Source organism: Streptopelia decaocto, assembly GCF_964273445.1.
Source record: "Streptopelia decaocto genome assembly, chromosome: Z".
NCBI lineage: Eukaryota > Metazoa > Chordata > Aves > Columbiformes > Columbidae > Streptopelia > Streptopelia decaocto.
In genome coordinates, this window is record NC_138657.1 from 26,219,868 (window position 1) to 26,234,491 (window position 14,624).

A 14,624-nucleotide genomic window follows, 5' to 3' on the forward strand; every position below is an offset into this window, starting at 1 on the left:
GGAAAGTGACAGCTGCTTACGATGCCTCAGGACTTAATTCTGTTTCACTCAATGCATATTAAAGCAAATTTCTCTTGCTTTCTGTACATGTTAGCCTGAGAGAGAGACAGTTTCTGAAATTAAATTTCAGGGTTGGATTCTACACTTTTTTTAAGGAAAATTACACTATGATGAGAAAACAGGATAGTTTTGATCCCAGGATCTTTCAAAATGTTTTCTCAAATTCTCTAATTTCAGAATCTTCCATTTGCATGTATTTTTTCAAATACTTCATATACTTACCATACTTTTTCATGTAGTTCTCTTTCATATATAATTTCCAAAGGAAATCAGAGCTTTATTTAAATCTCTTTTTAAGATGCTTCAGTTGATGTTTTTAGGAAACCTGTTCTTAGTGTTTAACCTCCTTTTTTTCTTAGTTTGAAAGGTGGAAAATTGCATCGTTCTGAATCATTTACACTTACAGTGATAGCACCATTTTTTTAAGAACAGCCTTCTTGATTAAAGCAAATTTCCAACTGATTTTTTGTAAAGACCCTTAAAAAGGGTCTTCAGAATTTATATCCTATATGCCCTACTAATCTGCAACTCAAAGTATGTCACTGTTTTTCAGGTTGTCAGTCTTTCCAAGTGGATTTTCTTTAATATGGACTGAATTTGCATTTCTACCTGTGCTCTGACATCTTGTTTTGTGTTCCCATGTGCTTGCAACATCCTTGCTTTTGTACAAGAGGTCAGGTTATTTTTTCTTATGATCACCACAGAGAAAGTCCTCTGCTATCAGTTCTCACTGCTGCCCACCAAAAGGGCTGCAGGTTTTAACTCATGGTTGTGTTGCCTTTTGGGGAGGAAAGCAAGACACACTGCCAGGACAGAGAGCTTACATAGACAGTGAGCAGTAAATGCAGTGTTGTCACCCCTCTAGTATCTCAGGAGAAGGCACATTTGGGGCCATACTGCTCCATGATAAAAAAAGCAAGTGCAGAGGTAGGCTCTCCTTTCAAAAGGAGTCTGTAATAAAATAGAAGATAGCAGGAGGAGCCAGGCATGGAAAGAACAGTGATGCACAGCGTAGTCTAAAACCTCATATAAACTCATTTTAATCCAGACACATTGACATATGCCTTACAGGTTTCTTGGTGAAGTGGAAGTCCTACTCAACAGGGATATTTACAGTCAAAGTCAAATTTAGACAGTAGAGAACATATGCACTCCATATGCCAGGCATTCTGTATTTTCCTGTGCACCTCTATACCTCTTTCCCATTCCCATTCACTGTGTCTTCTAACAACATGTTTGCTGTAAATGTAAAAACTAGATAGTTAAATCATATTTGCGATTCAATGGTGTAATGAATATCCTGCATGTCATTGGGGCTTCCTTGCTACAGGCAACTTTTATCAATAGTATGAAATAAACAGGGGTTTGGTCATTGTTCTCCCAAAGCAGCTGCCATAAGCTAAAAATTACTTTTAGATAATGTGCTTCTTCTGCTAATTCTTTGCAGTTTCTGCAGGGCTAAATCTTTGTTTATCTTCTGTTGTAAAATATGAGTCATGGAGATTCTCTGATCTTTGTGCCCTCAGATGATCAATGATGACTTATCGTGTAACGCATCCTGACTCAGCTGATTTGAAACACTCAGTTACAATTTTTAAGTGAGAAAACTCCTATAGTGTAGAAGCTTTCATATATCGAAGGATACATGTTCTAAATTACAGCCCACTTTTTTGTAAGACATTAAGAACAGCAGTGTTTCACCTAGAACAGTCCATATGGAAAAACTTTTTGATATCAAGGGGTAGAGTCCGAATACTAATATTCCATATAATACTACTATTTATTTCTGCTCTTGGTCCACTTTTTGCATGTACAAACACTTGCAAGCGCTGAGGAGGAATATATAAAAGATAAAAATCTCTCTTTAAACTGCTGGAAGATCAGCATGAACAAAATGCAAAATGGTTTAAAGTGGACTCAGAAACTGAGAATGTTTTTGTTGTTTTCTTACTTGATCCTGTGCAGCATCAATAAGGTGAGTTAAAACATTTGGGATATGCAAGCTAAAATCAAAAACACTGACAACACAAATGCTTCCAGTTTCATAAAATGAACCATGAGCTGGATTCTGTGAACTCACTGACAGAAAGGGATCTTCAGTTCACCTAGAAGTGTTGTTTTGTATCAAATCCAGAGTGTCAGTGTGGTTCTTGTTTTTGTTAGGAATTCCCACAGAGCTGATAGTCTGAATGACCTTCTGTCATGCAATATGGGGGAACTGAAACAAAAACTTTGGAGATGAGTGACCCGAACATGATCAAAATGTTTTTCTAGAACAGTGTTTTCTAGTTAATCTCTGATGGTTTCAGCAGTTCCTGTCCTTCAGACTTCTTTAAAAAAATCTGCAGTGATGTGTTGTCTGATTCTTATTTGTTTGACCCTTGGCTAAAGTTGCAATGTTCCTTCATGTCTGTTTTTCTACATTACTTTTTCTTTCTGAATTTCAGACTTATCAACGAGTCTTTGAGGGACCAGTTGCTAGTTACCATACAGAAGACTTTCACATACACCCGAACCCAGGCACAGCACCTCTTCATTATCCTTATGGAGTGCATGAAGAAGAAAGAGCTGGTATGTTCACACTTTCTTAAAGGCAAAGAGACAGCTCAATGCATTGTTGCGATCAAGTGTTTCAGGTGCTGGTTGAAGGATTTCACAAATCTGATCATTGTGATCCACACTCTGGAAGGATATTATATCATGCTAACTTTTGTTTACTTTAATCTGTAGTTTCTCATTTAAAGTGACAAATCTAACATATCTGTTCGCTTTGTGAATTCCTCTACATTTGCATTGACAGGACAAAATCCAGCTAGTAGAGTATGGATATTATTACTTTTCAGTCATCTTCAGTCTTATCATGATTAAAATCTACAGAAAATGTCATAAGGAAGATAATTGTTTGTCTGTCACTGGGATCATTTTAAAGATGCTATAGAGTTCTACATGTATCACTAGGGCTATTACTCTATTATGGAAGTGTGTGGCAGCCTGTTTCCAAGGTTCCTGTTCTGCAGTGGCAACACTGTACTTCTAATCCATGTTTATACTTCCTTGAAGAACATAAGAGCTTTCAAAAGTTGCTGGAAGCTCCATGAGGCTGCTTTTGCTGAAGTATTGTTGAAGCAAAATCACATTGTAAAAAAATGGGGATTCAATTCCAGAAGTTTTCATTTGTTACAAACTAACTGAATAGACATGCTTCTAAGCTTTGCTTTGGGTTCATATCACAGCTTCCTGAGTGTCTGCAACACTCTGAGCAGGGTAACACTCAAGAGGGAAGGCTGGCTCAGTTGGTTTACAGAAGTTTCATTTTTGGCAACTATGTGAGTTTTTTGTGACCTCCTCCTCTGCAGTGCCTTTTAATTTTAGTTGAAAGTATGCCACAGAGTAATTAATACCACTGGAGGAGAATGGGGCAGAATGGTTAGCAAATTATTAAAAAAAAAAAAAAGTCTGCCCTTCTAGACAGAACTTTGCAAATTATATGGTTTAACTTGTTGAAAGAGCAGTATTTTGTTCACTAATCAGCAGTTTGTGCATCCATCTAAAAGTGGTCAGCCTTCCTCAGCCATAACTAAACGTTTACATGAACCACAATCACCTGGCATGTATAATGGTAGAGAGGAGAGGATCCCAGGGTTTCTCTCTGGTACCTCAGTTGTGCTCAGAGTGTTAATCTTAACAGTGGTATGCTAGAAAGATTTTATGTCTCAGATGTGTTGGTAAGCTAATGGTTTCTAAGTCTCCTCACCTTGTATATGAAAGTTTTGGGGGTTTTGTTTCTTTGTTTAAAGAAAAAAAAAACACAAAACAAAAACAAACAAAACAAAACAAACACACGACAACAAAAAAAACCCACTCATAATATGAAGATGCCATTACCAGAGGAGATGTGAAGTATTCCCAGGAGTGAGTGGTGGCTTCACTGGTTCTACAAAGCCTGATATTTCATATTTCCACATCTGTCCCTGCTCTTGTCCTTCCTCAGGCTTGACCTTCTGATTTGTTTGTGTGGAAGACAAAACATTGTTTGATGAACAGACTTTATCATTAGCTTGATTTCCACTCTGTCCAAAGAAACAAATAGAAGGAAGATGCAAAAGATTGTCTCAGGGAGCTCAGCAGCAGCCAAATTGATCATGACTGTTTTCCCTGAATTTATGGTCAATGTGCCTGACTGATTTTGTGGCTGTTGAATTCATAGGAAACAAAGTAGGGAATGCAGGAGAGACTTGTCCTATTGCACTGTGCCACTAAACAATTAAGTGCTAACAGGACACAGGCAGGAAGATGATCTTATAGTAAAGTACATAAATACAGATGAATCACAGAGGTGGAGAGAGAAAATAAAATGCAAGTTAATCTTTGGGAAGGAAAAAAAAAGCTATCTTTGAAATAACTGCTTAGAATATGTGAAAAGATTGGCATCTCTTTTGCAAATTTGACATGTGTGGTGGCCAGGGAAAAAAGCATAATCGTAACAAAAAGTATCCTCTTCACAGAACATCAAATTTTTCAAGTTCTGGCATTCTGGACTACATTCTTAAAGAATGGTCTCTGAATTGTATGCCCAGGGAGCATCATTATTATGATGTACAATGTTCCGTTTATTTGATAAAGTGTGTGTTCGTTTGTTGAATAAAATCACAGAATCACAGAACATCAGGGATTGGAAGGGACCTCGAAAGATCATCTAGTCCAATCCCCCTGCCAGAGCAGGAACACCCAGATGAGGTTACACAGGAAGGTCTCCAGGCAGGATTTGAATGTCTCCAGAGGAGGAGACTCCACAACCTCCCTGGGCAGCCTGTTCCAGTGCTCTGTCACCCTCACTGAGAAGAAGTTTCTTCTCATATTTAAGTGGAACCTCTTGTGTTCCAGTTTGTACCCATTGCCACTTGTCCTATCACTGGTTGTCACCAAGAAGAGCCTGGCTCCGTCCTCGTGACACTCGCCCTTTATATATCTGTAAACATTAATGAGGTCACCCCTCAGTCTCCTCTTCTCCAAGCTAAAGAGACCCAGCTCCCTCAGCCTTTCCTCATAAGGGAGATGCTCCACTGCCTTCATCATCTTCGTTGCTTTGCGCTGGACCCTCTCCAGCAGTTCCCTGTCCTTCTTGAACTGAGGGGCCCAGAACTGGACAAAATATTCCAGATGGGGTCTCACCAGGGCAGAGTAGAGAGGAAGGAGAACTTCTCTTGGTCTACCAACCACCTCCCTTCTAATACACCCCAGGATGCCATTGGCCTTTCTGGCCACAAGCACACAGTGCTGGCTCATGGTCATCCTGCTGTCCACCAGGACCCCCAGGTCCCTTTCCCCTACACTGCTCTCTGACAGGTGGTTCCCCAACTTAAACTGTAACCTGGGCTTGTTTCTGCCCAGATGGAAGACTCTACACTTTCCCTTGTTATATTTCATTAAATTTTTCCCCGCCCAACTCTCCAGCTTGTACTGGATGGCAGCACAGCCTTCTGGCGTGTCGGCCACTCCTCCCAGTTTTATGTCATCAGCAAACTTGCTGACAGTGCACTCTATTCCCTCATCCAAATATTGATGAATATATTGAATAATACTGGTCCCAGTACTGACGCTTGAGGCATTCCACTAGATACAGGCCTCCAACTAGACTCTGTCCCATTGACCACGACTCTCTGGCTTCTTTCCTTCAGCCAGTTCACAGTCCACCTCACTACCCAATCGGCCAGACCACACTTCCTCAGTTTAGATGTGAGGATGCTGTGAGAGACTGTATCAAATGCTTTACTGAAATCAAGGTAGACCACATCCAATGCTTTGCCATCATCTATCTACCTTGTTATGCCCTCATAAAAGGCTATGAGGTTGGTTACACATGCCTTCGCCCAACATGAAGCCACGTTGACTGCCCCTAATGACCCTCTTATCCTTGATATGGCACCAAGGATAAGTTGTTCCATCACCTTTCTAGGGATGGAGGTGAGGCTGACCTGTTTATTGTTACCCAGGTGCTCCTTCTTGCCCTTTTTGAAGACTGGAGTGACATTTGCTTTCCTCCAGTCCTCAAGCACCTCTCCCATTTCCCAGGATTTAGCAAAGATGATGGAGAGTAGCCTAGCAATAACTTCAGCCAGCTCCCTCAGCACCTGCAGGTGCATCCCATCTGGACCCATGGATTTATGGATGTCCAGATTGCTTAATTGCTCCCTAACCCAGTCCTCATCAACCAAGGCAAACTCCTCCATTGTCCTGACTTCCTCTGAGGCCTCAGGGATACGGGGCTCCCCAGAACAGCCTCCGGCAGAGTAGACAGAGACAAAGAAGGCATTCATTAACCCTGTTTTCTCTGTATCTTCTGTCACCAGCGCACCCACCTCATTCATCAGTGGGCCTACATTGCCTCTAGTGTTAGTTTTATCTGACATGTATTTGAAGCTCTTTCTGTTGTCTGTGACCCCTCTCACCAGGTTTAATTCTAAGGAGGCCTTAGCTTTCCTAGTTGCCTCCCTATATCCTCTGACAACAGCCTTGTATTCTTCCCAAGTGGCCAGCCCCTGCTTCCATGATGTGTAAACTCTCCTCTTCTACTTGAGCTTACCCAGCAGTTTCCTGTTTAACCACGCAGGTCTTCTGGCTCCCTTCCTTGACTTCCTACCTGTCGGGATGCTCTGATCTTGAGCTTGGTAGAAGCAGCCCCTGAATACTACCCAACTATCTTTGGCCACTTTACCTTCAAGTACCCTTTCCCACAGGACTTCCCCCAGCAATTGCTTGAATAGGCCAGAGTTTAGTCCTGCTGAAGTCCAGGATTGTGATTCTGCTCAGTATTCTGTTCCTGCCACGTGAGATCCTGAACTCCACCATCTCATGGTCACTGCAGCCAAGGCAGCCCTCAGTCTTTACTGCTTCAACCAGACCCTCCTTGTTAGTGAGGATGAGGTCCAGTAAAGTCTGAGTACTCAAGCTGGATGATAAGCTGAGGCCAGAGTAGAGAAGAGATACAAATCTGTTAGGTTTGCAAGACAGAGCAAAATCCACTTCTCAGTTTAATGAGTAGATTTTATTAAATCATAAACTCAGCTGTGTTGATACTGTTAACATCAGAGTTTATATTCAGGAATATATTTAGACCAAGATGCTTAATGAGGTCTATGGTATAAAATCTGTTTAAAATTCAGTAGACTACACAGGTCTGTACATATAACTGTAGATTTCAAGGACAGGAGTGGATGGAATTTAGGGAAAGAAAAAATACTTTTTTGCTTTGAACATTTACATTCTGTATCAATTAGTCCAATGCTACAATAAGATGGAATTCCATAAATTAAAAAAAAAAAAATAGAATGAGACCATCTTCGATGGTGTTTTTTGATCTTTCATTCTACTGTGGCTACCTCACTGATCTCAGAATACAAAAAGCAGGTGAGCGCACTGCCTGAGGACTCAGTCTCACAAGGACATTTCCTGCTGGAGCCCCAGCTCGGTGCTGGGGTCAAGTGGCAGCAAGGCAGCAAATCCCTCCAGTAGCTGGCTAGGGTAATTTGCTTCACATAGTCCCTGAAAACTCGTTGTGTTGAGTTATACTTCAGAAGTCTGTTTCCAGCTGTGCAAAGAAGTATATATTTCTGTCTCAGTAAATAAAATAGATTTATTATTTTCCCTTAAAGACAGTAATTCTGTTGTTACAGTTTTCTGACAAATACGGGCTGCTCCATTCCTTTAGGAGTATTTAGTCATTTTGCAGCTTAGACTGGCATGTTATTGGAGTGCTTTGTTCACAAACCACAATGTGAATTTCTCAGAAGCAAGAATCTGCTTTCCAACAATCTGTATGGGTCCATCTGTGGAGCTTCATTGGGCAGGCACTGGGAAAGGCCACTTTGGCAAGCCAGAAAGGTCCACATCCCTGAAAACAACAATACAGTTGGAGTGAGATACATTTGTCATAAAAACAGTGCTTCCAAAATAGTCCTTTGAGAGTCAATAGACCTAATCTTATATCCATTTAACAGAAAAGGGACTTGGCATGAATCAGGGTAAGTCCAATCTTAGTACCTTAGGAATCAAAAAATGGCACATTGACACCAGCAGTAAAGACAGAGTACCGTCTGCTGGTTAAGTTTGTCTTCTTCTTACTACCATGACCATTTTCTGCTACATTCGTTTTCCTTGAATATTTGGAGGTTCAGTTATTACATTGTCGTGGTTTAACCTGAGCTAGCAATGCAACCATGACAGCCACCCCTTCCTCCATCCCCTCCCCTCCCCCCACAACAGGAGAGAGAATCAAAAGGGAAGGAAGAAACCGGGATTGAGATAAACATGGTATAATAAAATAATGAAATACTAAAACACTACTAGTAAACTTATATATATATATATATATAATAGAAATAAAAGATACTCAAGGCAATTCCTCATGAACACACTGAGCAGCCAGTCCCAGGAAAACAGCACCTGGTCCCAAAGCCAATCCCAGAGAGGGAAAAGAGGAAAAAGGCAGAAAGGCTCAGAGGCCTCTGCAAAATGGCAAAAAAGCAACCTGGAAGGTCCTGACTCTCCTTAAATATGAAGCATGACGCCAGTGGGATGGAATACTGTCATTGATCAGTCTGGATGTCAGTCAAGCTCTGCCCCATCCATGCCCCCTTCCTCGATGCCTCACACCTGTGGGCAGAGCGCTCAGAACATCCTTGGCTCTCAGACCAGAGCAATTAAAAACATTAACTCTGTCTCGGGCTGTTATCTCTTGTTCTCAAACTAATTCCAAATAATGAGTGTGCTAGCTATGAAAATAAAGGTTTCTAACTGCATGAAGAAAATAAACCCGTTTTCAGTCAAACCAGCATAACATTAAGCAAACTGATAGTGTCATTGCTTACCACTGCATTACAAGAGTCTGCAGAATAGAGAGTGCATGTATGGTGGGCATAGGTTTGTGTGCATCCATGAATTCCTGGAATTCATTTCCACATAGAGGCAACAGATGTTGATGTGATAAACATAATGGCTGCTTTGAGATAGTCTAAACCTTACTTGTACTTTGTTTTGCTGGGTGTATATATATGGTAATAGGTCATTCCCAATGACTTCATGACTAACTTGCAATTCTGGTGCTGTCAGATTAAACAAAACAGGTGTCACGCTGAAGTAGCTGGGTGCATTGAGCTGAGATCAGAACAAGCTGTGTCATGAAGGTGCTTGATACTTACTCTGTTTTTCTTTCACAGATGGATCCAAATTGTCCAGAAATGCACAGCACATGACCAGGCTGTGTTGCAAGGCTAACATACATACCCCAGTATTATTTCACTAATGAAATGCTTTGTTTCAGCTTATTGGTTAGCTGTTGAGTGATTTAGCAGCTTCTTTTCTATTTGGACTATGAGTAAGACCGTCTTCAGTGGTTTCAGTTTTATCTGACTGGAAAGGATGGAACAAACCTGTCCATGTTTCTGAAAGTGTTTATACTGGGAAGATCTTGACTTGATCATACACTGGCTGCAAAAAAACATGGTGTTTTTCAGCTGGATGTGCAGGCTTTGTGAATTTGTATGCTAATTAAACACCATCTGCAACTGTTTATTAGCATATGCACAGATACGTTCTGAATTAGATATTAGCTAAATCAGATGGACTTCTAAGAATTCACCAGCATATTGTCACTTCATCTCTTTGACCTTTCCCAAAAGTTAAAAAGTTAATTCAGATCCATTTTTAAAAAAGGAATTTGTTCAAAACCAAATTATTTCAGCCAGGATTTTGTAATGCTTATGGAATCTTTTTTATAGAGGAGGCAAAAGAGGGCTCAGTGAATTCTCAAACAGTAAAAATCAGCTGTAGTTCCTGCAGGAGTATAGTTGCTGTGAACAACATGCAATTTGGCAGTAGAGGTCTGGAGCAGGAAAGTATCAGATAACTAATGACCTGCTGGTTGCTGAAACAGCTCTTGTCCCTCCCATGGAAACAGCCTGTGAGAATTCCAGAGTCAAGTGTACTGATGCTAATTAGTTTTCTGCATCCAAATGGAGCTGCCAGTCCTCTTCTGCAGTGACTGTAGCAGCTCTCCAAGTTTTGATGAAGGTTAAACGTCCTTTACAGAGTGCAAATCAGTAGGATTAATCTAGTACTTAGGCCCTACCTCTGTAAGTAAGTGTTAATATGATGATTACAAGGTAGTTTTAAATTATGCAAACCTCATTTGCTTTCTTTTTACTAAAGAGATAAAACGGTATTTTGTTTTTGCAGCTGCAAATAAGTCATATGGTGTTAGGGACTGGTATTTCACTGCCTGAATAGTCATAAGTGGCCTAAAGTAACAACGGTGCGAAGCCTGTTCTATAAGAGAAAAGGATTGTTTTCAATGTTTTTACTGCCAAAACTTATTTTTGTCATTTATTCTACCAGAAAATATGCATATTCCACTCCAAAATGTTGGCAGTGCTGCAAGGCTTCTAAAATATATGCGCATTGGAAAATGTGAAGTTTTTTACATGGCACGAAGCTGTGAGATTTCCAGAACCTTTTCTCTTCAGTCATTAATGGGCTGACATAGCTGTCTCAGTCTGCAACAAAAGCTACCAGTTACAGTGGAAGCCAAATATTTAGAGTAATTCCTGTTAAATTATTTTCTGTGCACCTAGATGGCTCTTCAATTACAGAACTGATGCCTTTCTTATTAGCACTGATTTTTTTGTTTGTTTCCTGCTTCTTACCAGACAGTAAGTCTATTGCCATTTATGGCATCAAAGAAGAATGTGAAGTGTTGCAGTACTGCCACACAGGAGGACATGTAAAGTGGAAAATTTACAACTAATGTTCAAACCTCTCCTCTCATGTCTGCTCTCTCTTCTTTCCTTATTTAGAATTCTCTTTCTTACTCCTCAGAATAGCAGACCGCTTAATTTAGGTTTTCCCTAAACATAATCCTCTCTGATATTTCTATTCCTGAATTTCTTCTTATTTGACCATCCCCTTTCTTCTGCAGTATTATCCATGGACTCACCTGCTCACTTTGATCTTTGTTATGCCTCCACATCAAGCAGCTTTTCCCTGAGTTAAGCAGGATTATTCATTGCAATAAAAAAGAAAGTGCTTTCCCCTCTTATCTGAGCTATTTTGAGGCTGTGCATAACTGTTGTCCTTTAATGCTTTTATCAGGCTCTATTTTTTTTTTTTTTTCAGGGTAATTTTCCTCTGAAATATTCAGGTGGGCCTAGCTAAATTATAAATGTCAACAGGCATTCTGGAAGGAATTGCCTGTTTTGCTGAACCAACCCATGCTCTCCAATAAGAGAGTTTCAGGCTGTATTTGCAATTGCACCTGCTTTTTTTGTAGAAAACAGAGCTTTTTTCATGACTTATATAACCAAGATGCACACAACAATTTGTGTGTTTGTCAGAGTTGAGATTTGAAGACATTTAAAAATTTTCTGGAAATAGCAGAAAAAAAAATCACTTTGAATGGATTTTAAATCACCTTATGTTTTCTCCTCATGTCATAGTGAAATGATCGTAAGAAACAACTCCACCTCTAAAAGCATGAATAATTTGCAGCATTCTTAAGATGCCATGAATACAGCACGTAAAAGAGCATTCTCAGCTGCCTTCTCTCACCACTGCTACCCTGTTTTTTTCCTCTATCTTCAGCTATCCATTGCCTAGTCAGCAGGCACTGTCATTTTGAGGTGTAGAGAATGATTTTTCTTCCTCATCTCTCATCTTCTTCATGACAGAGGATAAAATGCCTTTCTGTGCAGGTGCGCACTGCATTCTCCCTGCTGATTCGGTGATGATTCCTCTCTCTCCAAACAAATACAAGCTGAAAATCTGAATATATTTCAGCTCACTTTTCATACTCTGAAGTAGCTGAGGTTGACCCTACTGTAAAAAAATGTCCACATGTAATAGAATATTTTAGAAATAATAAGTACAGCCTGGTGCTGCACAGCAGCAACTGATTCCTGGGCCCTTATACTGGCCTTGAACAGAAGAAGCTCTTCCATCTCTGTGGACTTTTCAGAGTAAGTCCTAGAAAAGAAATGGTGTGGTGGGAGGGAAGGACTCACTTTTTGATTAAAAAAGGCATTAAAAGAGGAACCAATGTGCTGGTAGTTGAGAAGAATTTTTTAATCTTCTGTGATTAATATCACCAGACACCTTCTTAAACTATTTCAAAATAGTTTTTTACAATAATTGCCTTTCTATGATCTGGCAAATTTGCAGTTAGTGATGACTGTGGCTGGTGACTTTGGCTGTTGCTCTTTCTAGGGGTAAAATTGACTTCGTTTGTGCAGAGTACAAAACTGTTCACAGTGTAGCAGCTCATACTGGTGAATGTTTATCAATTATATATCCAGCTATACCTGAATACAGAAAATTGAAACACAACTATCCTAGCTTAGAGAGGACTTTATAATGCAAAATAAACAAATTTTTGTGTCAAGGAATTTCCTATAGGTCTATATGACTTGCTCATCAGGGAACTAGAACTGCTTCTGCCTGCCCCTCTACACATGGTAGGTCTGCTTCACGCAGATTAGTAAGGGACAGAAACATGAACAGTTATTGGGGAACTGGGCGGAGAAACAAGTTGTAAGAATTCAGAAATTTTACCATCAGAACCTATTAACAGCCTGATCCTCGACCTCATCTCAGGGCTCCTGCCACTTCAGGCGTTGTGTCATATATGACTTCATCTGCTTTCTGTTTGACCATACCTTTCCTCCTCAGTGTCTATTTACCTGTCCTGTTCTTAGCTGGTCCTTCGGTTTGGCAGCTGCCATTGAGGAGACCACGTATACACATCTGCATATGGACAGCTGTGATTCGTATATCTAACGCAACCCTGCATTTACATGCACACAGAATTTGAGAAATCCTAATAGCTGTGTCTCTCAGTGTGTGAATGATTTTTGAAAGTATGCTTGGTATTCACTGTGCTCAGGTAAGGGGGTATTACCTGATTTTGCCTATAGAAGAGCAATGCAGTGTTGGTATGAAGGCAACAGAACGAGAGAATGCTTTATATTAGGTTAGAGTGACCCTGCTGAGCCAGAAACTGTGTAGAGGAAAGGGAAAGAAAAAGTAATCTGTCAAACAAAAATGCCGCTGGTACTAAACGGAAAGCAGAGCTGTTTTAAAATGAGTTCGTTTGATAGACTCTAAGGTCAGATAATCTCTTCCTCCTGCTCCCTCCCCACCCTGCCTCCCACCTTGTTTTCTATCCTGCTGCTTTTTGTTTTTTCCCTTCTCTTTCATTTTTTATTTGCTTTCTACCTGCCCTGCCTGAAAATTAGGTTTCTACCCTGCTGGACTGTAATTATTGCTGGCAAGTATCACAGTGTGCTGTAATCATTGTGCCTGCAGAGGAGGTCTGTTTTGGCTCAGTGATTTCCCAGCACATTTTCCTAGGAAGAATTAGGACACAGCTATGTTTTTTTTTTCCCTGCAAGTTAATCCTGTTCACATTAGGATACTTCAGTAAAATCTGCAGCGAGGCGGAGGGAAGGCCTTTCCAGTTTTGTGTTCTTTTTTGTTTGTTTTTTTGGTTGGTTGGGCGGGCAGGCAGGGGGAGAATCCTGCTTTTATAGGCAAACCTCAGGCATTTCACTCAGGCAGGTCTTGTGGAGGCAAATGAGAGGCAGTGTTGTGACACAAGGGTTTGACTGGATGGTCCCAACCACCTCTTCCTGAGATGAGCCTCACAGAGCTGGTGGTCCTTACCCAGAAGCCCCAAGAACCGGAACTAGCTGCTATCTACTGCACTTCGCAAGTAGACCACTATGGCATATAAAAAGAAATCCTGACATTAGAGTCACAGTTAGTGAGAATCTGGGTGCCATTAACAGTGCTTTTGCAGCTTGTTGGTGCAACTTTTGCTGATGCCTCAGAGGCATTTTGCTTGTCTGTTTCTGGTGTGATTTCTTCTGAAGATTTAACTCTTTCTTCAGTGTGATGCAATACACTTTTGTATTTGTAAGGGATGTTAACATCAGCTTCTCTTATATTTGTAAAGAGGAGAATAAAAATATATTAAAAAAAAGAGATTGCTATTGAAAGCCACAGTTGTTCACTGAGATGCCTCAGGCATTTACCTGAAAAAGTGATTTCAAACCAATAAATAGTGTGAACACTGAGGAAAGAAAGGAGAAAATAAAGAAAAGACCAACCCCAAAATATCCAAGGTAGAGGTAGAGGAACAAAAAAACCCTATTATTTTAAAATAATTGTGTTTAACTTCAACAACTGAAACTACCAGCTACATGGAAGTAATAATGTAGCCTAAATCCCTGGGAGAAAAAAGAGTACTTGATTTTGGGATTTGTTTCTTCTTTGAACATAAATTGTTTTTCCACTCAAAAGAAATAGCTGTGTATGGTAAATGGTAGTTTTGCTCTCTAACAGAATTTCATTATGCTCAGGAAAATAGAAGACCATTTATAGATATAGTTTGAATCAGATCAGCATAAAGAAAATTTCTCAGTTTAAACTGATCTCTTTTTCATAGCAATGCAAAAGAATGGCTAGTGTTAGTCTGACTAACACTGCAACTCTTACCTTTGTTTTCTTTTGGCAGG

General features: G+C 40.2%; 1 protein-coding gene across 2 annotated transcripts in view; it reads left to right on the forward strand.

Moving 5' to 3' along the window:
* The window catches only part of TRPM3 (transient receptor potential cation channel subfamily M member 3), a gene marked incomplete at both ends in the record, with an annotated part of 401,785 nt that overhangs the window by 312,907 nt on the left and 74,254 nt on the right, over positions 1–14,624 (forward strand). For both annotated transcript variants that reach the window (XM_082074996.1, XM_082074997.1), the window contains one exon: positions 2,508–2,631. In XM_082074996.1, the coding sequence (XP_081931122.1) occupies positions 2,508–2,631 (124 nt within the window). The remainder of the gene's footprint in view (positions 1–2,507; positions 2,632–14,624) is intronic.